Raw genomic sequence first — 25,997 nt, 5'->3', positions numbered from 1 at the left:
TTTAGTTGCTAGCTCTGAAGCTTAAAATTAAAACACAAGATGAAGTATCCAGGATTTACCTAAAATTATAGTTTGCCTGGATTGTTGTTTTGGGTTTTGTTGTTGTTGTTTGTTTGTTTGTTTGTTTTTGTTTTTATCTAGAAAGTTGTCCTTTCTTTCATTAGCATAAGAAATGTCATTAGCATAAAAAGTAACAGGTTTCCTTATGACATTCTCCTATGTGATTACTTTGATTGACCCTCTTTGTCCCTCTTCCCCATCTCCCTTTCTCCCATCCCCATTTGTGTCTTTCTACCCCAGACATCCCCCTGTACTTTCAGTAGACACTCATGTGTCTACTACCCTCTCCATTGCCCTGCCGCAAGCCTCTTTCTCCTTTCCTGAGCCTCCTGGTTTCCCGACCTCAGTCTATACACATTCTCACCTAATCATACATGCATAAAAATGAGAAGCTATGGGGCGAGTGGGGGAGTCCGAGGATAGAGGGTGGAGTCGAGGAGATGGGGAGATGAGTGGGATCAGGATACATTATGTGAAATCCACAAAGAATCAATAATTAGGGGTTTTAAGAAATGAGAATCTAAGAGCCACACATGAGAGAAAACATACAGGATTTGTTCTTCTGAACCTAGGCCACCTCACTTTAATATAATATTTTCCAGTTCCATCCATTTCCATCCCAGGTTCATGGGCTCATTTTCCTTTTTGGCTAAATGAAATGCTACCACCATGTAAATGTTCCAAATTTTTCCTGTCCATTCATCTGCTGATGGATGTTTGAGCTGACTGCATTGCTTGGGTTCATACTTGACCTAACTTGACCATACTTGACCACTCTTCCTCTACTGATTGCATTGCATTGCTTGAGCTCACACTCGACCCAACACAGCATAGGCTACTGTCATCTTCTGTGATCTGTGATATTTAGTCATTCCAGCAACGAAAGGTTTCATTTCTGCATAATTTACTTTCCTGCAAGTGTGTCTTCTAACATGTTTCCACACTAGTATTACATAATGATTCGGGTTTCTGTTTAGTGTAACTGAGGGTATGGATTTAAAATGACAACAACCAAGGTGGATGCAGTTTTGAAACCCTAATAGACACATATTTGATTAGTAGTAAAACAAATGAACAAATATAATACCCTTTTACTGAATCATTTCCATTTAATTTAGTGCATTTTTAGTAGTAAATTGTTGATACTTAGATATAGTTGCAATTCAGTGTTTTGAATTTACAGGCATTTAGCATAGGAACTTTTAATATGTATTAACTCATAAAGCTCTCTAGTGCTGTTTATTCTCAGTATACCAAGAACAAAGTGAAGCAGGTGTTTTGATGCCTTTATAGTCTGCACCGTAAATGGTAGTGTGAGCATATAACCAGGAAATTATTCTTTCTTCTGAGACTCAGTCTTCATGGACAGACTTCATGGATGTACAGAGGCACACACGCATATAACTTAATAGCTTCAGGTTAAATAATTGAAACTGGTCAACTTAAAACATCAAACATCCTGAAGCTTGCCTAATTTGTAACACTGGTTCTGAACTGTATTTGTGGTGGTATATTCTTAAGCTATTTCTCTTCATAGTATACAATGTCTAAGTTAACATTTTTAATGTGATTGGGGGGTTATTTATTTATTGTTAACAATTTATATCAAATTCTCCCCACATTGCTGCCATGGTTTTCATTATCTATGGTGAACATTTTCAAATGATGAAAGGCTATGGTCAAGGCATATACAGTGGCCACGAGCTCTTGTTTTCCTGTAAAAGTCATCTGGGAGCCAAGAGCAGACTGATACCTTGGCAATAATTCTCACCAGCTCAGTAGGCTTTATCGAGCTTAGCTACAGGTCCTTGCCTCCCATAGTTTGGGCTCTGTGATGCTATCTCAGAAGTTAGCTTCCAGCCACAAATGTGATCGTGTCCTACTTGAACGAAAACATGCATTGATCCTCCCAGGATTACCCTGCCATTCCTGAAAAGCTCCATCCTCTCATGCCCTCCATGCATGACAATTATGGGCACAGTGTTGTGGTGGTCAGGAAAAGGGCATAACAGGTAGTATGTTGTGTTGACATAAGAGTAACTTTTTCCTTCTATCTTTTCTTATTGAAAAGTACTTCAATATCTGTAGAGCCCGGTCATTTAGAAAACTCCAGATCAACTCAATGGGGCTGCGCAGGTCCCATATCTCTTTGAATATGTATTAAGCTCGTATATTCAGCTTCCCATCTACTTTTCTAGGGCTTATAAATTTTTGGTAAATAATTTCAGAGAAACTGTTTGATTGCATTCCATCTAAATGTATTAAAATTCAGGAACAAATGGTTACAAAATGCATAGTTGTCTACACAACGGTTGCCGAGGGTCCTGAGTGTGGAAGCATTGTTCCCTTGAATGATGAGGCTTACGTTTGTTATGGTAAAAGGGGTCGGAGGTTCTAAGGTCGTGACAGGGGTTAAAGGATTAGCATGTGACAATAAGTATCAGTCAGGAAAATGGAAAAGTAGAACTAATTTTTCTTGCACCCACCTGTGCTTTCTGTCAAATAAAAACTTGTGGTAATGACATAGTGAGGAGAAGCAACAAAGGTTAATGAGTAACACAAGTTCAAATGTGTAAAGTATTGGAGCGTAAATTGGATCATACACCCCAGCGTGGCTGGGTGAACTAACAAAGGAGGTTGAGATCACAGTGGAAAATTTTGGGAGGCAGGCAACTTAATTTCTGTTGTTTGAACAGCTTAAAACTATTAATATATGCCAATTGTATTTAACATTAAGCTTTGTTTGCAGGAAGCCGTTTTAAATGATGAAACTACAGCTGTTTGGGGGCTCATAAAGATTCTAAGCAGTTTTCTATAACTCAATCTTTCACATTCTGTTACAAGTCCCGATGATGCCTGCTCTCCTATTCATAATACACAAGACATAAAAAGTAATGGCTGTTAAGTGGCTGTGGTGATTGTCTGAAACTTGGTATTGACAGATGTTAAACAATTGTAAAAGCCTTTGATAAGTTCAGGCATAGTCACAATACTTTATTTTAATGAATATATCATCTAAATGTTAGACTTTGTCTTTTTTTTTACAGTCTATGAATGTGCATGTCTATTGCAAGAGAGAGACAACAGCATTATATGTTCGTACCAATGAAACATTTGCAGAGTAGTGGGATAGGAAGCAGGGGCGGATTTCCCAGTCATAGTCTTGTAAAAGCCTATTCTTCCAGAATTATGAAAAGAATTCCAGTGTAAGAAATTCCAGGATCTGCATTTGTTATAAGATTTTTTTTCCTTTAGCAGGCAGAAATTTAAACTTTTGATAGTGGATTTCTTTTTTTAAGTAGAAAAAAAAAATTCCAAGTGAAGCTGAAAAAACATCTTGAGAAACATAAAAATAAATAAATGACCCATGAACGTCTAAGGCAGAGAGTGTCTGTCAGTTCTATTAATTCACAGTGGTGGCCCCAGCAGAAACACATTTTGTGCATCTAGCTCATAGATAAAAAAGAAGGTCAGAGGTCACAGCACGAGTTTATCGCAAATGGTTCTCATGGATTCTTGTTTTCCCTCAGGTTTTCTGGGTTCATTGTTTGAATGGCCTCTTCCACTCAGTTATTCTGTTTTGGTTCCCACTAAAAGCCCTTCAGTATGGTAAGTAGAAAGGGTATGAATGCAAAGAGGTGGTGTCTCACCATCTTAGGAAAGTAACTCATTGTCGATGCATGTTCAAAATTATGGCACTGTTTCCTTCCATGACATTTTCCTTAATCTAAAATGTTGTGCATCCAAAAGTTATGCACACAGCAGACATTTTTATTATTCCTTTAGGAGTCAAGTGATTTAATCTATGCAAAGTCCCTCTTTACTTCTCGTGCTTCCCAAACATGCAAACTTGAGGACTTTCCCCCTTTGCAAGTGTGTGCTGAGAAGATAATAAGTGCTAATGTCTCATGTCATCTGTTTATTGTACCATGAGGCTTATATAGAGCACTTTCAATTGAGCTTGATCAGTTGGGCCTGCATTTTCAGGTAAACTTGAGCTGACATTTTAATGTGTTTTCCCCTTCATCCTGGAGTTGTGCGCCTTTTTTTTTCTCGGCAAGTTTCAAGGGAGTGATTTTATTCCATCAGTTTTTGAAAGAGAGGATCATGGTATGTTTCCGATGAACATAAAAATGATGAAGTGGCCACTCAGGGAGGAAGGATGTCTGTCATGCCTAGCCTGGTACTTTGAGTCCCAGGGCAGACCTCTTCCCTGGGGTGCTAAAGAAGTTGCTGGCTCTTCAGTGCTGCGCTCCAAGGCTGTAAGAATAAAAATGTTGGCTCATTCTCCACTCAAGTAGCTGTCAGTCCTTCCTAAGTACAGGCAAATCCCACCACCTATGAACTCATGGTTGTTAGCATAACGCCACACTGCCTGTTCTTGCCCCCATATAACTCCTTTAACATGGGTTTCCAGAATGACCTTGATAAAACAACCAATCCAAGTACCTCAAGGCTTACCACACTTTCAACAAAATTCTCCACCTCCAGAGACTGTTTGTTCTTCCCCGGAGAGGCTGTGCACAGAGAAGCTCTCTGAGATCACCCCTGACCCACAGCTTTGGCACCCAGTCTTAGAATACTGTTTGCCTTGCCTGGCTTGATGGTTTGGCCTCTCTGCATCATCTTTCTCCTCTAAGCCTCAGCAGACTGAGGAGTGAGTTGGTTTGGTGATATTTGCTGTGCTCAGAACAGTGCCTGGCTTCTCATAGGTACCCAGTCAGCTGTGGCTGGATTACTGTGCCTCACAGTGTGAAAGCATAAATGTTCCAGAGAAAGTGCTGGGCTCCTGCCCTAGCTGAGATTTTAATCCCCTTTTTCAATTACTCAGGAAATTGTAACAGTAAACACTGCTAAATTTCAAGATCATGGGAAAGTTTTATTCTTATTGCGGTATAATTAAGTTACTACAGTATTTATGGTTTCAGAAATGCACTGCTCAGTGTTTTTTTTTTTAGTATCTTCATTGAATTATGCAAATCCCACCATCATATGATGGCAATGCCATAATATTTTAGCACTCCCAGAAAGAAATCGTATCTCCATTAACAGTTACTCCCTGATATTCTGTAGCCTTCTCATAGCCCTTGGAAACCACTAATTTTTCTATCTCTGTGAACTTGCCTATTTGAACATGTCATTTAAATGGAATTATGTACATAAGCTTGGCTTTTCACATTGCAATATCAATCAGTACTTCATTCCCTTTTCTGGTTAAATAATATTCCACTGTATAGATATACCACCCTTTAGCTACCCATTAATCAGTTTATGTACATTATGTTGTTTCTGCTTTATGAAGCAATCAAATACTGAAGTCCAGAATACAATTCAGGATATCCTGACCTCAGTCAAATCCACCCAGTAAAGTTAATTTTCAAATGTAAATTCAACACAAGAATTAAAAGCAAGATATCGCCAATCCATGAAACTACTATTTCAACATCCTAAACTAGAAAAAGGAAATTTAATATCAAAAATAAGCCAAGTCAAACAGCATACAATATACTTTAGACATGCCAGATCTCTCATTGTGTTTTCCTGGGAAACGGTCCACATCAGCCGGCTTCAGTCCTGCTGTCCCCAGCAGCTGCTGCCTGGAGAAACTAAATCTAGATAAATCTTAAGGGCCCTTGGCTTTTTCCTTAAAGAACAAGTTATAGGTAGCATGGGCTTTGAGTTCCCAGTTTGATGTTGGGGGCTTTGTAATTGTTGCCCTTTTTCCTACTTTTAAGAGAATGCTAGGAGATTGAGCGACTTGCTTTGAAAGGATAGAAGAATTGGAGTCCATAAAAGTATAAAAAACACAATAATAATTTTTAGTGGAACAGTTCCAAGAGTTGTCTATAAATGTCTTATAAAACTCAAGAGCTTTTGAAAGTCTATGGTGTCAAAATTTGAGTATTTGATCAATGTTTGTAATAGTCAGCTTTTGTCCTTTTCAATTATGATATAAACTCAGTGTGGGATATGACACTTGGGGCTTTGGTGAAAACAATGGCAGTGAGGCTGGTCTTCTCATTCTCCACTGCTGTATATATAGCCAGTTTCACTTAAGGCTGCCCTTGAAGGAACTATAAGCCAGTGCTCTGATTAACCCTTGAATACTGGTGAGTTCCGAGAGACAGGCTGGGCAGACATGAAAGCATGGTTGCTGCTGTTCTAAGCTCAGTGGCTTTCACTGTGGAAAAGGTTGTTCACTTCATGAGTCCGAGCCACTGGCTTCCACACGATTACACTCTTGTGCGATGCCATGTGACCAGTGTATTTTAATGTAACCAAGTACACAGAGTTTGCTAGTGGAGTTTCAGATTCCATACTGGCAACTACCTTTTAAAAAACAAAATCATAGAATACCCTTACCTCTGGAGGGAAAGGAAGGAAGAAAGAAAGAAAGAAAGAAAGAAAGAAAGAAAGAAAGAAAGAAAGAAAGAAAGAAAAAGAAAGAAAGAAGGAAAAAGAAAATAGCTTGTTAAGTTTTGATGTAGTATAAAAGAGTTATTGGAGAAGATTACCAAAATAAATACAGACACACCCGTCATAAGTCCATGTATATCTTTACAAATCTGTATTTCTCTGAAATATTGTAGCCAAGGCAACATGTGAAAGCCCAGCTGTATTCTGTTAAATTCTGGACATTAAGGAGATTAATGTAAAATAATGCCAATTTTCTCACTCACTTTTGTTTAGGAAAATAGTTGTTTTTCATAAAATGTATTTATATGAGTTTGCACTGGGTTTATTACTGTTATTTTTAGATAAAATACAGACTTTTTAATGTTCTGTTTTAATTTCTAATTTGGTAAATACTGATAGCTATAAAGCATGAACACAGAAACTTCTGAGGATGCTGCATCATTTCTGAACGAGTCCAAAGACCAGGAATGAAAGCCAGTCATTTAACAGAGCCACCCAAGTGTCTTTGTATGTCCCCAGACAGCACATGTAACTTGTGTGAACTTGAAAACCGCCCAAGGGGGGAGCCTCTTGCTGCCTTTCGTGACGGTGCTGAGTTCCCTGAGAGTTGAGTGTCAATATTTTCAACCAGTAATAGCGTCTCTTGGTCAGCTGCTATTCATTCATCTGTAGTTATTTTTTGTTACGCATACCTAGAATAACAAAAGACTTTAAATATACCCAGAAATCCAGTCAGGCCCTCAAAGCCTCATGAAGCATCGTGTGTGGGATCAGGTTGGTAGGTAATCCCTGGCATCTGAGCATGGTTTTTCACGGAGTCTTCTTGGTTCCATGTTAACAGCTTTATTGAGAAGGGTCCCGTTACTCTTACTGATGCTGTCAACCTTCTGTCTCAGCACTCACAATATCACATCCTGTCAATGCGTGGAACTTTAAGCTTTCCAAATGATTAAGAACTCAACGTTTTTGCATATTTATTTATTTTCACCTAGTGGACTCTAAGAATTGGTAAGCCAGTCAGATTTCCCACTTGGTGTTTAATTTGTGGCCCATCTGTAGCAACTTCGTGAGGAATAGCAGCGTGGTCTCAAAAATACATTTAACTTCTGGCCCCACCCCGAGCCTCTAGGTTCTTTTCTTGTTCAAAACAACTTGTTTTTTGGACCTTCCTTCATTTTCTTCCTAACAAGCTATCTTCTTTTTTTGCAGGCACGGTATTTGGAAATGGGAAAACCTCAGATTACCTGCTTCTGGGAAACTTTGTTTACACAGTGAGTTCAGCCGTTTTGCACATTTTTGTCTAAAGCCGCTGCTTCTTATCTCTGCCCCTCTCCTTTCAGATTTAAATGTGTGCAGGGTGAGTTTAAGGGTCATTTAGGGTTTCCTTGAAAAATGAAATAAGGCATTTGGAGTATTGACAGCTTTCTATATAAGGCTTTGTTGGGTTGGTTTTATGTATTTGGGTTTTGTTGTTGTTTGTTTTGTTTTGAGACAGGACCTCACTGTGTAGCCCAGGCTGGCCTTCAACTCAAAGTCCTCCAGCCTCAGCCTCCCAAGTGCCAAGAATGATGATCAGACCCTGTATACCACCACACTGGCTCTTTTTAAGTGTGATTTGGATTCACTGACTTTAAAAGGTTTCTGTTACTTTGATTTTCAGTAGTTCCTCTTTACTCTTACTATTTCCCCATTTTTTTCTCATTTTGAACTTTCTCCTCAAATTTGTACTACTGCCGTCTATATTATGTTGTGCTATATTTGCCTTCCTGAATGTTACCAAACATCCTCAAGGTATTCTTGGGTGTGAAACCAGTGGTTTCTCAATAGGCTTGTGCTAGAACTAACACGAGAGTAAACTGGAGCTGGAGAAATCACTCAAAGGTTTGGAGCACTTGGCTGCTTCTGAGGACCTGAGTTCAGTGCCCAGCATGGACGTGATGGCTCACAGCCATCTCTGTAACTCCAGTTCCAGAGGGTGTTTGTGTTCTCTTCTGGCCTTGGCAGATACCAGGCACACAAGTGACACATATATATACATGCAAGCACATATTCAAACACATATAATATTTTTTTTTAATAAGAGTGATCTGGAAAAAAAAAAAGAGTGGTCTGCAGGCTTATGTAACATTTTCCACACAGCTTCCAAAGATCCACCAAGTTCTTCCCATTGCCTGTAAGATGCCAGAAAGCACTCAGACCATTTTTCTGCTAAAACTCAAGAAGACAATGGAATGCTAATGCCCATGGTCACTCAGTTGAATCCAGACACAGTCATTTCAACATGAATTCTGCATTCTGTGACAGCACTCTATTCCTTATATGCATCACTCATTCACTCACTCACTCACTCACTCACTCACTCATTCTTAAGCCTCCATATAGAGAAAGTATGGCCAACCAGTCATTGGTGTGGCTGACTCTGTGATAACGGTGCTCAAATGTCATTTTGAGCCTGAGAGTTTAGCTCAGAGAAGAATGCATTTCAGTTCCCAGCACTGAAAACAAAAATATACAATTCTCAAGTGTCGGAGTAATTGAATAAGAAATGAAGTTCATTCATGTGCTGACTTGTTTGAACTCTCAACTTCACATAATGTAGAAGACAGACTTAATGAGGAATTTTCTAGATCCACTTGACCTATGAACATATCATCTGTGGGGATTGTTAATTGAATTGGGAAGACCCTCTATTGAACATGAATAGCACCAGGTCATGGTCTGGGCTTTGCCCTGTATAGAAATAGAGAATTCCAACTGAGTATTAAACAAGCACACACAGAGACATACATTTATTCCCTTTCTCTGCTTGACTGTGGATATGATGCACCAAGGTCCTGCCTTGATTTCCCCGTAATAATGGCTGTAACCTGGAATTCTAAGTCGGGTCAAATCAAATGCCTCTGTGGTGTTTTACCACAGCAACAGAAGTTATACTCAGTTAGCCAGAGGGGTTCAGGTTTGGGAAAATTTTGGGATTTCTTTCCACTGGTGCCCTCCCATTGAAGGCGTAAAAGAAAAGCACAACCATATTTGAGAGGATGTTTCTCTTAAAGCACGAATGCCAAAACAGAACTGTGTATATGCTTAACCAGGTAGCTGGAAATAAGCCATGGTTCATATTTTGGCTGTCTCTTGGGGACATGCAATAAAGTCTCAGGTCTCAAGAAAGTGCTTTTCTTTCATTTTGTCATGTATTGGAAATTTTACATAGCTTAAGCTAACTAATATTCATGCGAGTTTGATGTCTGTAGATATTCATCATAATTTACCAACAGATATCCTGATGAGAAAACCCAACTGTACCCCCTGTACCTTAACTTTTCAACCCTGCTCAAAAATGTCTAAACAGGTACTGTCCCCAAAACCTGAAAGTAGGATTGGACACTATGGGCATTAGCAGTCACCAGTCCTAGGCAAGAAATCCATTTCCAGTGCTATGAGATAATCCTAGTGCCCCGAGTCTCCTTGACTCACAACGTTTGGGTTTTTCACATGTAGTTTCAAATAGATCATAGTAATATGAGTGTTGGTCTGAGTGTTTCACATTCAGGTTTTCATCGAAAATAACCTTGTGAGGAAGATGTGCTAGCTGGTTCTTCATCACTGCAGACAAATGTCTGCACAAAACAACTTAAGAGAAAAAGTTCATTTGCTCACAGTGTCAAAGGTCCATCATGGTGAGAAGATAGATGATTAATCTTGGTTGTCAACTTAACACACTTAGAAAGAGGAAATCTCAAGTGAGGAATTAATTGCCTCCATCAAATTGGCCCGTGGACATGCCGTAGGGCATTATTTTGATTGCTAATTGATATGCTATGGTGCCATCTCTGGACACATGGGCTTGGGCTGCATAAGACATGTAGTTGAATGTGAACCTAAGAGAAGTGCCTCTGGTCTCTGTTTCAGTTCCTACCTACAGGTTCTTTTTGGTTGGTATGTTGATTGGTTGATTGGTTTGGTTTGGTTTGGTTTGGTTTGGTTTGGTTTTTTGAGCCAGGGTTTCTCTGTGTAACAGCCCTGACTGTCCTGGAACTCGCTCTGGAGACTAGGCTGGCTTCCAACTCACAGAGATCTGGCTGCCTCTGCCTCCTGAGTGCTGGAATTAAAGGAGTGTACCACCACTGCCTGGCTGCCCATGGGTTCTTGACAAGCTCAGGCCCTAACTTCACTCTATGATAGACTATAACCTGTAATGAAATAAACCCTTTCCTCCCCAGGTTGCTTTTTGTCATGGTGTTTATCACAGCAACAGAAAACAAACTAGAACAGAAATTGATACCAGAAGTGGGGCCTTGCTATTCCAAACCTTACCATGTTGTTTGTGGGGAGTATTGTAGAGCTTCAGGCTGGAAATGTCAGGGAGTATGCAGAGCTTGATGGGCTGTTCTGTGAGAGCTTGGAAGATAAAAAAGACAGACAATGAAACCTGACTTACGAAGTTTCAAAGAGAAGTTTGAGCCCCTAAAAGACTCTCAGGGCCATTACTATAATACTTTGAATTTAAAATCTGAAGTTTCTGGTCAGCTGGAGCTGAAGAATTAGCTGTGATTAACAAGAGGACCAGCGCTACAGAAGCAAAACCTTTGCTTTGCTGGCACAATCAAACAATTAATGCTGCTCAGCAGAAGCTGGAAAATTGCAATAGTGATTAATAAGAGACCAGCATCCTTGGGGTGAAATATTTGGGGAAGTATTTCTTCAGGGCCCATGCACAGCTGGGGACCAGTGCTGCACATCAACTGGCTGTAGAACTAGATAAGGCCCCCCCACGTGGCTCTGATTTTGAAGGCACGAAGGGTCACGGAGAGCAGCGGAGGCTGGCAGTATGTGAGAGGACTGGTCTTCCTGAAGAGGGACCAGCAGAGGTCATTGTTCAAAATGCAGTCCCAGTTACAGTAGAGACCCCAGGATTAAGGAGTCATGGAGAGAAACTGAGGCTTAGCACAGGGAAAGGTCATTGATGAAAATACAGCTTAAGTCACAGTCAAAAACCCAGGATATTGGAGATGCCAGGACTCTGAGATGACTGCCACAAAAAAAACAGAGCAGGGGTTATGGTGGGGTGGAGATGCTCACACTGTGACAGCCACAAAGCAGTAGGAGAGAGAGAATGCATACACTCATGGGCTTCCTCCCTTCCCTCCCCTTTTTTCCATCTGGGGCCTCACCCCAATTGTGAGGCACTTGCCGCTTTCAGAGGGAGCTTTCCTTTAGAGGGTGCTTTCTGGAAATGCCCTCACAGACAATTCCAGTGTGGATTACTCATCTCCTGGGTGCTTCTCAGTCCACTCATGTTAACAGTCAAGATTAGTCTTCACGGGAGGCAAGTTTCAGCATGCTGGAGCTGAATATACTGATGAATGAATGTACCCCATTCATTAACTAAAGCAGCTCGTAATCTGACACCAAGGCAGGTATATCTAACTACTGCAGTGTTCCTAAGGGAGATACAGAAAAGTCAAGGTATCTTTTCTTTCCTCATTTCAGAATTACCCATTGTCTTAATCAGGGTTTCTGTTGCTGTGATAAAACACCATGGCCTAAAGCAACTTGGGGAAGGAAGAGTTTATTTGGCTTATATATCACTGTTCATCATAAAAAGGAAATCAGGACAGGAACTCAAACAGAGCAGGAACCTGGAGGCAGGAGCTGATGCAGAGGCTATGGAGGAGTGCTGCTTACTGGCTTGCTCTTCATGGCTTGCTCAGCCTGCTTTCTCATAGAATCCATGACCACCAGCCCAGGGGTGGGTCCACCCACAATGGGCTGGGCCTTTCCCCATCAATCACTTGTTAAGAAAATGCCCTACAGGCTTGCATACAACCTGATCTTATGGAAACATCTTGTCAATTGAGGTCCCTCTTCTTAGATGACTTCAGCCTGTATCAAATTGAAATGACACTAGACAGGATACCCATATAATCACCACAAATGGTGTGTATTTCAAGAAGTGTCTGGCTCTCATAGCCTACATTTGCAGAACTATACTTACGTAAATTTCCCAAGTAAAGACTTAGGTTCCCAAACATCTAGTTTACTTCTATAATTTATCTTTAAAATCCAGAAAGTGAGCTTTTAGTGAAAAAGATTCAGTTAAAGGAAGTTTGAGACCCAAATTAACATAAGCACATGCTATTCATGAGTTGTACAATACAGACAGTAGAGCCTTCAGTAGCCTCCTTGACAGACTCTGAGGCTGTGAATGTGAGCAGAGACAGGAGAGGGCAGCAGGACATGCAAATGTCAGCTATTGCCATGTCCTAATGAGGGCCACTCACCTGAGTTTGATGAGCACATAACTTATTTAATTCATACCTGTTTGTTCTTTAGAAGGTCTCTCTGACACTTGATAGATTATGATACCTATGACACAATATAGAAGACAAAGTAACGTTTTCCCTTTCTGTTTTCAGTTTGTAGTGATAACTGTGTGTTTGAAAGCTGGGCTGGAAACCTCATATTGGACATGGGTAAGAATATCTCTAGTCGCATGTCTCTTTATTGCAAAGCCTGCAGTTATTGGTTATGGAGCATTTGGGAATGGAAGGAGGAGAACTAGGGATTGTGGGTTGAAAACACTGAGTTAAATGAGTTGCACGTTGTTACCATCTCACACAGATGGAGACTTTCAGGCTTACTATGTCATAGAACTGGTGTTCCCTAGGAACCCTATTGGAAAATAATTCTGAAGAACAATAAAAATTAGTGAGATGTAGCAAGCTTTCCTGTCAGGCTATCTTTGGATCACTAGTCTCCAAATAAGGACACAGAGATGTATTATTAATTATAAAAGCTTGGCCTTTAGCTTAGGCTTGTTTCCAACTAGCATTTATGACTTAATTAACCTGTATTTTTTTTTCATCTACATTCTGCCACATGGCTTGGTTACCTCTCCTCAGTACAGTGCATCTTACTTGGTCCAAGTCTGTGAGCAAATCCCACCTAGATTTCTCTTCTTCCTGTCTTCTCCTCAGAAATCCCACCTATCTTCTCCTGCCTAGCTATTGGCCGTTCAGCTCTTTATTAAACCAATCAGAAGGCACCTTGGCAAAAATACATCTTCAGGGTGTACGAAAAGATTATTCTACAACAGTCCGAGATCTGTCTCCAGACACTTAAATGAATGCACAGTCTGTATCAAACTCATTCCACTTTCAACACATTAGTTTTGCAGCCTGTCCACTTCCAGGTAGAGAGACTCACTAAATAAAACAAAATTATAGTTTGATGCCCAAGGAGGGAACAAGAAATTTGGATGTGACACCCGTTGACCTCCATGTAATTCTCTCAGGTGTGTCTAATGTCTTTGGGAAGGAACATGAAGAGCAAAGATAAAGGAGAGTGGAAGATGACAGTGGATAAAAAGGATAAATATCAGAGCAGAGAGCAATGACAGAGACTACAGAATGAATGCACACAACTATAGCACAATTCCGGGAGGTGGTGTTTTTCTGAATTTAATGCAGAGTAGAAGGGAATCCGTGACTGTTTCAGTAATGTTTGTGTGCTTGACTGGATGAGAGTGTCTTGACACAGATTTCCTTTCTCACAGTTCAGCCACATAGCCATCTGGGGCAGCATCGCTCTCTGGGTGGTGTTCTTTGGAATCTACTCATCTCTATGGCCTGCCGTTCCCATGGCCCCTGATATGTCTGGAGAGGTAATGTATGCTAATGGCTCAGACCCCAGCAGAACCTTAGAAATGGGTATCCATTAATGAACCTTCATCCTACTCAGCATGACTTCCCATTTTTCGGGTCTCTACTCAACTGCATTTGACCACCCTCAGTTGCCACAGGTGGGAGAGATAAATCTCCAAGCAGTATTTTAAACTTCAACGTTTAACTTAAATCTGACTTATCCTTTCATAAACACAACTGGACCGATAAAATATGGTTGTAGCAAACTTGAATCTTGTCGCAAGTGCCCATATAGAAGATGCCATTTTAAAAATTAAACCATAAATCCACAAGTGCATTTAGGATAAGAGACTTAGAGCAATGGTGTAGCTCCTTGTTTGGGACAACCTGTCATTCCTTCTGTTGTCTATTATTCCAAAAAGGAGTCAGCCATCACTAGATTAAATGCACTTTTAAAGTTGTCTTAATAGCATCAGTCTGACTCTTGTTTTGAAGGAATTGAGGCACGTGACATCTCAACCTTATCATGCTCCATTTTCAATTCTGTCTTTCAGTCTCTAGTTACACTAGGAGGAATTGAGTTATTAGGTGTTCATAGGGGAGTGTCAAAAGATCTGCTTTCCTTTAGAAGAGGGTCCAGCAGTAGGAGGGTTTATGATTTCAATTGCAGGAAATTTGACATAAAATGTATAAAAGAAAATGTGGAAAACATTTCGGGATTTCCTGTGACCTCACAGTAACTTGCAAATCAAGGTAATATGAGCCCTGTTGTGGGCTGTTGTTACACCACATGCACAGGAACCCTCTCCAGTGGTTTGCATGTATTCCCTGCCCGTAAGTCTGCCTGAGTACCCTTCACTTTTGACAGTCTGCTTTATAGATCATTTTCATGAAATTTGATCTGACAGCACGCTGCTTTTTATAAATTAACAGAATGCAGACACTTTAAAAAAAAAACTGTGGTTAAATTTATTAGAGAGGGCATATACTATTATGGGAAAGCCAGATACATCGACAAGCCCGCTTGTCCCTGTCACATGTGAAGGCATCTTTTGGAACATACACACTGTGAAGCCTAGAAAGTTTACAGAATGTTTTAAAGAGAGTAGAGAGAAAGCTGCAAATGGGCCTCCTCTTTGCCTTCCTGTCTAAGTCTTTCTTCCTGAGGAGAAACATGTTCCATGCATGGTGCTATGTGTGTCGCCAATCTCTGATGATGCTGTGTGGGAAACCCAGTTCTTCTGCGTCCCTGTGTTGTGATGTCTGCCTGAACCTGCTTTTCCCCAAGGACAATTCTAACTGAACCTCTTTCCCTGCCCATTAAGTCCACTTCATTTACCTTATTTCTTCGTGTTTATTTTATCTTCAAAATGAGGACCAGAGATTTTGAGACCCTGATCCTTTAAGCAACTGTGGCTAGTGGGTCTGATGACAAGAACTGAGTTTTTGACCACCTACTTCTAGGACAAGTGTAAAGTATGGTTGGCTTTTAGCCAACCACACATAATTCTGCCCCTGCCTGTAGAATTCCTGGTATTACCCAAACACAGAACTTAATATTGTCTCTTGAGACGCATGGCAGTCCTCTGTTTAATTCAAAGTGAAATGAATGTCAGTACTCCATCACGTTTTTGTTCCCTTCGTGGACGGTGGGGACTGCTAATGGGAGTTCTGTTTCTTCCTGCTTCATGACTACCGCAACTTTTAGTAAAGTATTTACATAGCTGGAGCTTCCTTGAAAATAAAAGGACTGGATTAGTTCAGCTGTAGGCTTTACTGGCTTGTCCAAAACATGTCAGCTTCACTTATCCCAAGGAAAAGGTTGACTCTCTAACATTAGGTGACACTTCAGTGCTTGTCACATATTTTAATGTGTGTGTACATGAGTGTATGTGTGTTCGAGTGAACCTCATCTCCAGCTCAGGGTTTGACAGAAATGCCATTTGTGTTGTCAAACATAGGTGGTGTCCATTTGTTTCTCGAGCAGTAGGGTAAGAGGAGCCCCTATTTGTAACATTTCATGATAAGCACAATCACTGGTTGTATTAAAACTCAAATCACTTCAGAAATAAGTGATTTCTCTTATATGTGAGATTTTACAAATCCTAAAATATTATGTTTCAATAGAGACTACAGACTGTATGTACATAGATATAAAGTTTTTGCTCTTGTGCCAATGTTTTATATCTATTGTAAAGCTGTGCAGAATTGGCTGGTCATCTTATTTATTCATCTTACTTCCATAACAAAATCATTGCAGCACATATAGGGCAATACATCATTGTAGGTAGCAACAGTCAACACTGGCTGGCTTAACATGTGCTGTATAATATACACAGCAAAACACTACCCAGAGCAATGCCCAGAATATAGGTATAGTTCACAGAACATCTGTCACCAGCAATAGCAAGGACATCAGTGTCTGATTCAGGGACTCTACATGCCCTACCATCCTGTCCTTCTCTGTCTCAACAGCACTTCCTTCCAAGACTAAATTTTGTACATTGATGTCTTGGTTCGGGATTCTATAGCTGTGAAGAGACAACATGACTGCGCCGACTTTTATAAAGGAGAACATTTAATTGGGTGGCCTACAGATTTAGAGATTTAGTCCATCGTCCTGGCAGGACATGGTGGCATGCAGGCAGACATGGTGCTGGGGAGGTAACTAACTGAGAGTTCTAACAACTGAGAATTGTTCTTGCAGGCAACAGGAAGTGGTCTATCTCACTGGGCATGGTTTAAGCATATATGAGACCTCAAAGCTCACCCCCACACTGACACACTTCCTCCAACAATGCTACATCTACTCCAACAAAACCACCACCTCCCATTAGTACCATTCCTTTTGGGGGCCATTTTCCTTCAAACCACCACAGTGGATATTTTTTTGTTTGGTTGGGTTTTTGGTTTTTTTTGGGGGGGGGGGCGTGGGGAGTTGTTGTTGCTGCTGCTGCTGAAAAGTTTAATGTAGGTAGTCTCCAAGGTGACAGAACAGAAAATTGTATGGGCAGGCTTTGGAAACTGAGACACTCTGTGACCTTAAAGGGACATTGTCTGAAAAGAGGAGCTACTCCAAAAGGCAGCCAAGATCCGGGAAACACCATAGCACCAGGCACTCAGTGCTGTTGAGCACAAACTTGTTTTGGACAAGCCAGTAAAGCCTACAGCTGAACTAATCCAGTCCTATTTTCAATGAAGCTCCAGCTATGTAAATACTTTAATGAAAGTTTAGGTAGTCATGAAGCAGGAAGAAACTGAAGTACTTCTCCAATGGCTGTGTGCATAGTCAGTCAGTCTGGCAAACATCTACTGGGATTCCTCTGTGTCAGCCTCTATTCTAGGCACTAGATTCAGAAATAACAGAAACCACACCCTGCTGCAGCTGTCCTCCCTAGTAGGAGGAGAAAGACAATAGATAAATAAGTGGAATGCACATGGGTGGAAGGAAGTGCGGTAGGTAAGGGTACCATGTGCCAGATTTCCCATAGAACCCTGAGACTTTTGCTCATGGTCATTGGAGGAGCCTGGAGGTCTTACAATCTGACTTGAGCTTTGCACAGGGCTCTGACTGTCATGTCATGAACATACACATGGTGACTGCAGGGAGCCAGGTGAGAGATAGTGGTCTCTTAGACCAGGACGGCAGCAGTAAGTATGGAGAAGAGGTGGGATTTGACAGGGAGAGGGAATTTCAAGGCTGATTCCAGTGTTTGCTATCAATAAAATAAGAAGGCATTAGACATTAACTCCCTGGTTCCCATTACAAACTTGTTTTAGAAACCAATTTAAAGATGAATTAATTTAGGAGTTAAATCTTACCTCCCATAGGAAGTGTCAAAGATAACACTACTTCTCCAGCACTAGATGCTTGGTTAGGACACCCTGAGTCTGCAAGGATGCTCCCTCTGGTGGGTGTGTCATAGATTTTCATAGAAGAGGAATCCTGTTGTCTGTTGTCCTACGGTGCTGCTTTTCCCAGGCATTGATGTTGCAAGGGGTCATTACAGGGCCACAGCAATGAGTCCGAATGTTACCATCATCTTTGTTTCTCTGTCTCATCCACTTATATGGGGCAGGGTTGCCCCAGGGCTCCATGATGAACATTGACTTAAACTTATGCTGTGTCTTCTGCAGACATCGCAGAGAGGTAGATTTCATCTCTTTCCATTTGAAGTGGACAGAGCAGAATCCTGGGCTTGCCAAAGTCACGTTCCAGTGATGGTGACCAACTCAGTCACTAGCAACACAGAAGCAACAACTTACCCATCCCACACCTCCATGGTGCCTTCTAGTTCTTATGCATCTTCCATGTCTGCCCCCCACCCCCCTGCCCATGGCTTCTTTGGCCTCTCAAATGGAACAAGTTGCAAGGGCTCAGACTCTTGCTCCAGCTCACAGGCAGTCAAGATCCAGGAAACACCATAGCAACCAGATGTTCACTCACTGAGGCACCACAGTAACAGCTTGAGATGGGGCCTAGCATACACTTCACAGTCAGAGCGGTTCAGTAATCTCCCCAAGATCCTGAGCATCGGAGCAATACTTGGAACCCAGCCTCTTCCTGTGCCCATAACCACCGTGCCCTTAAATATCTGTTCCATTCGCCATTTCTTCACTGACCTTTTCTCCCCGTTCCATGACAGTTTTTCTTCTTATCAACTGTAGAAGCTTAACCCTCATGTAGTACCAGTACCATAGATCAAACCATTTGTCTATATTTCTGTGTGCTCCGTGAAGTGGCCAACGGTGTCTGCATGTAGCCTTCCGATCACTCAGCCACCTTTGTCACTGTTTGGAGGGTTGTTTTGCAAAGACCGTAGCTTCTTTTCCTTGCAGAAGGATCATCTGCACACATCCGAGCATTGCTCACCCTCCACTGACTCCTTGTTGGTGGATATGGTGTCCCCACATGAAAACATGCCTTCGTGGTTTTACATGGTGTCTCCAACACAGTCCTTCTGCATCCCCGCCCATAATGATGATCAAATGATAATGATTAAAATCACTAAAATACTATTTTTAAAAGGGAATGACAGCATTGGTGAGAGAAAGTGAATTCTATGAGGTTAGACAATTGGAGGGAAATTTTTAAAAATAAAGAGAAAATAGAGCGACAAGGTAGGCTGCCCCTTTAACTATGTTACTGTTTTCCTGGCCTCTCACAAATATGGTTGTGATTTAAGAAGGCGACTTTTTTCTTCAGACCTAACTTGTATTTTTTTTCACACCAGGACAACAGTTTATGGGGTAAGGCAGGCCCTGGGGAAAGTGCTGTGTCATATAAACATAGACCAGTCTGCTTTTCAGACTTGTCTACATGATGGCACTGAGTATTTTTGGAATTTCCAGTAGAAAATGTTTTAGCCAAAATGATTAGTAAACCAGATTTAATTTTAAAAATATATATAAATATATGGAAAAGTGGCTGTATCAAACTCTATCAAGGGTCGTTTCACATTGGGATTAATACCAGAAGCTAGGTTGGAAAAAAAAAAAAAACAAGAAAGAAAAGAAAAACTTCTTAAATTTATTATGGCTTTGCAGACATACACTGTAAAGTGCCCCCACCCCCAGCACCATCTGTTTCTGCTCTCCCTGGCCTCAGGGACCTATAAAACTACTGAAGGAAATTGAAGTTAAGGAAAGAGCATGTGTTTTACAGAATTTCAGATCTCTTGATTGAGGTTTGTAAAGTCCATCTGAAAAACAGTAAAAATTTTGTTAGGCCCTTTGGTGTCACCACCTAGGAAAGACATTCATGAGCTGCAGCACTGATAAGATTTTCCTAAACAGCGCTGTTGCCTATTTCCAACATCATAAATCATACTTCATATGAGGAATTTCCTGGTAAAAATAGTCCTTATCCATCTATCAGCTCTTAATTACAATAATAACTTATTGGTTGTAGGGCTGGGGCTCCTGAAATGGAGCAGGGTTTTTAATCTGAGATTACTGTGTTAAGCCAAGTATCCTGGAGGGAACCACTCCATCAGATGTTCATCAGTGAGCCAAGGACAATTGCCAACCCATCCAGTAAAACATGCCATCGATCACAGTCCCCATGTCCTTGACAGTAAGTGAGACAACTGGTGGGTTTCCTCTTTCAAGACCTGCTTGTTCAGAGAGGCATGTCTAGAAATGCTAAAGCAGAAGAGGAGATGTGAACACAGCAAGCATTATTCTGATTCGGGACCTTAGCACACTTTAGAGTGGACACACTCTCATTAGAGCCGTGAAGAGATGTGACATTGTTCTTTGTAACTACAGAATCTTTTCCTCCCGTGCAGACCAAGTGTGGAACTTAGTCCAGGCTATGTCGTAGGAAGCAGAGAAAAGAACTGGTCCCTGCCCGTAGGTGGTCTCCTTGCTGATGACGCAGAAGTGATGCCATAGCTGTGAGCCAGATGTGGCCTGCCCAGACAACTGAGCAAGGGCAGAGAGTGCCACATGTGACAGAGCTTTAGATGTTCTTTAGAGCAGTTTCTCTATAATTCTTTTTTATGTAAGTGGGTGGGGGTGCTTAAAGTGTCCATTACTTCTCTGAGTGATGAGTTAGTAGTCATTTTATAAAGTAGGACATAATGGGAAGAAAAGAGTAGGGGAACAGGACAGAATGAATGCTCAAGAAGTGTTTTTGAAGCTGGGACAGTTAGGCCAAAAGTTAGATGCCTGTTGGTTGAAAAAAAAAAAATCTCAGGATCAAAAAGAGCAGGTGTCTGTGGTCTAAGGCTGTGGTGGTTGAAGGAAAATGGCCCCCAAAGGGAGTGGCACTATTAGGAGGTGTGGCCTTAGGGTTGGAGGAAGTGTGTCACTGTGGGGGTGGGCTCTGTGGTCTCCTATGCTCAAGATACCAGTGCGTCAGACCACTTCCTGTTTCCTGTGAGTCAAGATGTAAGAGCTTTCAGCTCCTTCTCTAGCACCGTGTCTGCCTGCATGCTGCCTTGCTTCCCACAATAACAATAATGAACTAAACCTCTGAACTGTAAGCAAGCCACCACAATTAAGTGTTTTCCTTGGTCCTGGTGTGTCTTCACAGAAGTAGAAACTCTAAACTGAGACAAAGGCCTTTCAATTTAGAGAGTAAAAATATTGAACACTGAGATAGTGTACCCTTTCTTACACAATTTACCCAGTAACAACATAACACTTTCGATAGATATTTCTCATAATAAAGATATTTTGTTACTAAGCTCATCCTCATTTTATGTTGTTTTTACACTTTTAAAATAGCACAATAAGGAAAACCAAAATAAAACAACAACTCTGTTCCTAATTACTTTTACTCTTCTGGGAACTGTAGTCCTAGAAAACAGCATGTCAGAGTCACACATTTCCCAGCCTTCTCTATGCCATTTAGGAAGCCTGCTCTTTCATGACACTTTTGGTATGCATAGCTGTATAAACAGACTTTATTATTTGGATAAAATTAACTTCTAGCTAGCACCTCCTTTTTCCTTCGAACATCCTCCTTGCAGATTCATTTTTCACATCATCTACTCTGTGAGACAGTGGAGATTCGAGAGTTTCTTGCATGGCACTCTAGCTTCCACACTGGGGATCTCAACTGCTACCCAGCCCCTCACCACCTCTAGAATTCTCCACAGAGAAGTGAAAATGCTATGTGCTGATGTCTACTTTGCACACTTTCTAAAACTTTGTCTCTCGTTTGTTTGTGGCTACCCTAGCAATAAAGGGTGGTTTTGTTTGTTTGTTTTGTTTTGGTGTCTGAGTCATCAAGAGCTGCTGGAAATAATTGCAAACATATTAGAGTTTATCCAAAACACCCTTCTCCTATTTTCTGGATGTTCTGCCCTGTCTATTTTTATGGAGAATGTAATAATTCATCTCACACAAGAGCCCAATTCAGTTTAACTCTGCCAGAATTTATGGAGTGCCTGTGTGCCAAGTCCTACAATGGCTATCATAGACCCAAAGTTCACAAATAGGTATGTTCTAGTATGTGTGGAGTAAATGGACAGAGAGTCTCATGCAGGCTGCTAGGGGAAGGAGCTCTTGACCCTATTGCTGCAGACGCTTTCTGAGTTCCACTGTCACCTTCCGTTTCCAGAGGATCCATCCCCAGGACAAGGGGAGCCCACCCCCCACACACACAAAAAAAAAAGATTTGGATCAGGGAAATGGAGAAATAAATGTTAGTAGTTCCTAAGTCATGGAAAACCTGTTTTATATATCCTGTAATATGGTTGCAGATGTGTGTACATCCATTTCAGCTGAAATAAAGAGGTATCAGGAGATGTTTCTTGGTGATGGGTGCCAGAGGATAGAGCTGGCATTCTTTTCTGTCTTTAGGTTTTTCTCAGAAGGAAGCTCTCAGCCAGACTCCCCAAACCATCAGCCACTGGAGCATCTCAGTCAAGTCTTCGTTTCTCAGGGGAAAGTTCATGAGAGCGTGGCATTCATTTTTAAAGTGCAAGGTGGCAGACTCTTCACTGGGTGCCATCCTCTGTGACTCGTGACCCACCCCAGTGCGTCACAGGTTGTCACCATAAAGGTACCTTCGAGGACGTACAGGTCCAGAGCACAGCTCCTCGGTGTCTTAAGCTGTTGATTGTGGAAGGCTGATAGTTCCCAGCATTGAGGCAAACAAGCTAGAAAAGGGCATGTTAGCATTCTGTGCATACAGATTTTATGCTTTACTATAAAAAAAAAATAATATGGATGTTAAGTCGTTTATCTCAGCTTCCAAGGTAGCAAAGATATTTTTGGGTCTCGGGTTTGATGAACCAGATCCTTCCAGGCACTGGGGTTGAGTGACTAAGAGTAAGATCTGTAGGAGAAAAGCCCGTGGGGGACTGAAGTCGGATGGGATGGGGTTGAAATTGAAATACGGCCACACACAGTATACTTTTCCCAGAGAAATGTGTAACTGCTACTGTAGGCAGAAAAGGGAAACACCACACAGAGGGGAGAGCCGAGAAGTCTTGTATGAAAAGAAAGAAACACCTGCAATTTGAAGCCAGCCATGGAAATAGTTTGGGGGTTTTGTTGTTGTTTTAATGACTATTTCATGAAGATGATGTTTCCTGAGATTAACAGACACATGGGGAAGAGAAGAGAAGAGAAGTAAATTCACAACATGCAACCTAAAAAGAAAGCTGGGAGCTGAGGGTTTGAGTTTTCCTCTCACGGTACAAACCCCTCTGAGTGTGGAAGGTCTAGCTCAGCCAGAAAGCACAGTTAACTTCTTTGGTTGGAACCAGCTGCTTTCTAACCAAATCCTAAGAAACAGAATATGCTTCTGGTAGTGTTTCCTACAAAAAGACCTAAGTCTTCAAAGACACAAGAAAAATGGAAGATTCCACTCACCACACCAACAAGGAGTGTGTGTGTGTGTCTGTGTGTCTTTGTGTCTGTGTGTCTGTGTGTGTATGATGAAGTTATGAATGAATACATTTAAAACAATTTTTTAAAGTCACAAGCTAGGGGCTGGAGAAAGCAACACTAGTTACTCTTCTAGAGGACCTGGGCTTGATTCCCAGCACCCATGTGGTGGCTCACAAACAGCTCTAACTACAGCTTCAGGAGATCTGATGCTCTCTTCTGGCCTCGATAGGCACCTACATACACACACATGGCATATGCTCACATAGACATAGATACACATAAATAAAGAATAATAATAAATAAACCTATTTTTAAAGGAAAAAAAATGTCTTTTCTGAAATTGCAGTCTGGCCTAAGAAAATAACCCACAGTGTAGAAAAGGACAAACCAAAAAGACCTGACCAAAGTATTAAAACGATTGATGATGTTTTGCTTTTTAAAATTCTTAGTGAAAACTTCTCAATAACTTAAGTAACTTAAAAATCATTGACTACACATGAAAAAATGGGTGAGGGGTGGGGCAAACAGCAGCCCACATGCACGGCTAATATTAGTCCCACTGATTTGCTGTCCTAATCTGTATGCTGGACTTCGAGTAGTTTATTCATTTAACAGATTCACTGTTCTAGTTGCTGTGGTGATTTGGTGATATCTTGCTTGTACAAATAAAGCTTGTCTAAAGATCAGAGGATGGAGTTAGCTAACCATAGAGGTCTGGAGGTACATGTAAGATATCACCACAGGAATATAGCTCTAAAAAGAAAGGGTTTGCCCTGAACCTTATCATCTGGGGGTTGGGGGCGGGGGGACATAGATAGGCAGGCAGGCAGACAGACATGGTGCATGGTGATGATGGAGCAAGCTGCAGGGTGCTCAGTGCCATGGAGCTGATGGGGCTGAGTATGAACCCAATCAACTCCTGCTACAAAGTTGCAGGGGTCTCTGTAACCACCAAGGCCAGCAGAGTAGTGATTCCCGGGGAAGCGAAAGGCAATCAGTTCAACACGATTAGGTAGCCTGTGTTAGTTCAAACTTCTTGAGTCTGACCCCGAGTAGTTTGTTATAGGCATATTTAAGCACAACACAATTTGGTAAAAAGTCCTGGTTATAATTAGCCTCATGTACACAATAAAGCACAAAGTAAGCTAAATAAATATGGGACATGACTATATCAAAACTCTTTGTAAAGCACTTTGACCCCTTCTATAAAGATGGGTTCTAAGACTGACCAAGTAAAACAAGCTTATGATAAGGGCCTAGGTAAGATTCCAGTGTGGTCTCAGTCACACAACTAACACCATGGTAACCAGACTATTAACCATGTCAGTTCCCAGCCTTCTGGGTAGATAGCAGGTTACGCATACCGTCCTTTGAAGGAATAATCTGAAGTAGTTAATATTCCAAGTTCCCTAGTGTTTATCTGTGAGCGCAAGGACCTCTGTGCCTCCTACAGTGTGTGTGTGTGTGTGTGTGTGTGTGTGTGTGTGTGTGTCTGTGTGTGTGTGTAGTTTAAATGAAGCTATACCACTTGGGTTGACGATGCTCAACCCAGGAGCCATACATCATGCAGTAAAACATCCTGTACCAGTACATGATAAGCCCCCATTTTGAGTTATTGGTGAAGGGAGCCTAAGAACCTACCAAAACATTCTGTGCTATTGCAGCTGCCCTTGGATTCCTCCCAGAGACTGAAAGTGAGTCCTTATTGCTGAAGATACTATGCACCTTGGATTCAGAAGGATCCAAACTGGATCTGACCTGAAAGCCTCCTCCCTGAGGACTAGCTTCCTTAGTACCAGAAGGTGCTATACAGACTGCCAAGGGAGGAGAGCAGCTAGTATTCTGCCTAGCTGTAACACCCATGAACACAACAATGACCAGCGTGGCAAAATGTCCCTAAAGTGCAATAGTGGCACTTACCTTTCTCTTTACTCAAGGCTCTTCCAAACAATCAGTTTTCTGCTCATTACATTCTGTGGACAAGATCTTGAAGAGCTTACATAATATTCCCTCATATGGAAATACATTTACTCAACCTGCTGCAGAGTGGCCAGTTGGCTGTTGCTATTCACAGCAAATACCTGTGTTCCAATGTCTTGGAAAGGCATTGCAAGGTACGCCTGTGCATTAGCAAAAACAAACTGCTCTGTAGGGCCCAGTGGGCTCTTTACTCTGTCTTCCCCATGCCTTACTTAAGCTGCCATGCACTTGACTCTGAGAGGCTGTGGTCACTTCACCACAGCTGGGTCCCTGGGGCCTTGTAGGACTGGCAATCACAAAATGGATTCATGAGATGCTAATGTATACACAGAAGCTGGGTGAAATTTGACACATAGTGCAGAAACTGAACTATCAAATTAACAGGAGTAAGTGTTGTTGTCACCATCCTTTCCCACAGGCTAATACATTCCAGGGGTGGGGGATATGATGAATCATTACAAGTATCTTTTGACCTGCAGCTCTCCATACCCCACAACTGTGATGGTGCATTTTTTAAAAAATTTGATTTAATTAGTGCATTTCTTATGA

At 41.4% G+C, this 25,997-nt stretch overlaps 1 protein-coding gene across 4 annotated transcripts in view; it reads left to right on the top strand.

The window, feature by feature from the left end:
- Nucleotides 1-25,997, top strand: part of Atp8a1 (ATPase phospholipid transporting 8A1) — a 224,491-nt gene that overhangs the window by 180,722 nt on the left and 17,772 nt on the right. For all 4 annotated transcript variants that reach the window (XM_027390824.2, XM_027390823.2, XM_027390822.2 and 1 more), the window contains 4 exons: nt 3,591-3,669; nt 7,687-7,748; nt 12,894-12,950; nt 14,033-14,140. In XM_027390824.2, the coding sequence (XP_027246625.1) occupies nt 3,591-3,669; nt 7,687-7,748; nt 12,894-12,950; nt 14,033-14,140 (306 nt within the window). The remainder of the gene's footprint in view (nt 1-3,590; nt 3,670-7,686; nt 7,749-12,893; nt 12,951-14,032; nt 14,141-25,997) is intronic.

This window comes from Cricetulus griseus, assembly GCF_003668045.3.
Source record: "Cricetulus griseus strain 17A/GY chromosome 1 unlocalized genomic scaffold, alternate assembly CriGri-PICRH-1.0 chr1_1, whole genome shotgun sequence".
Lineage (NCBI taxonomy): Eukaryota > Metazoa > Chordata > Mammalia > Rodentia > Cricetidae > Cricetulus > Cricetulus griseus.
Note: the sequence above shows the minus strand (reverse complement) of the source record. Positions and strands in the feature narration are given on the sequence as shown.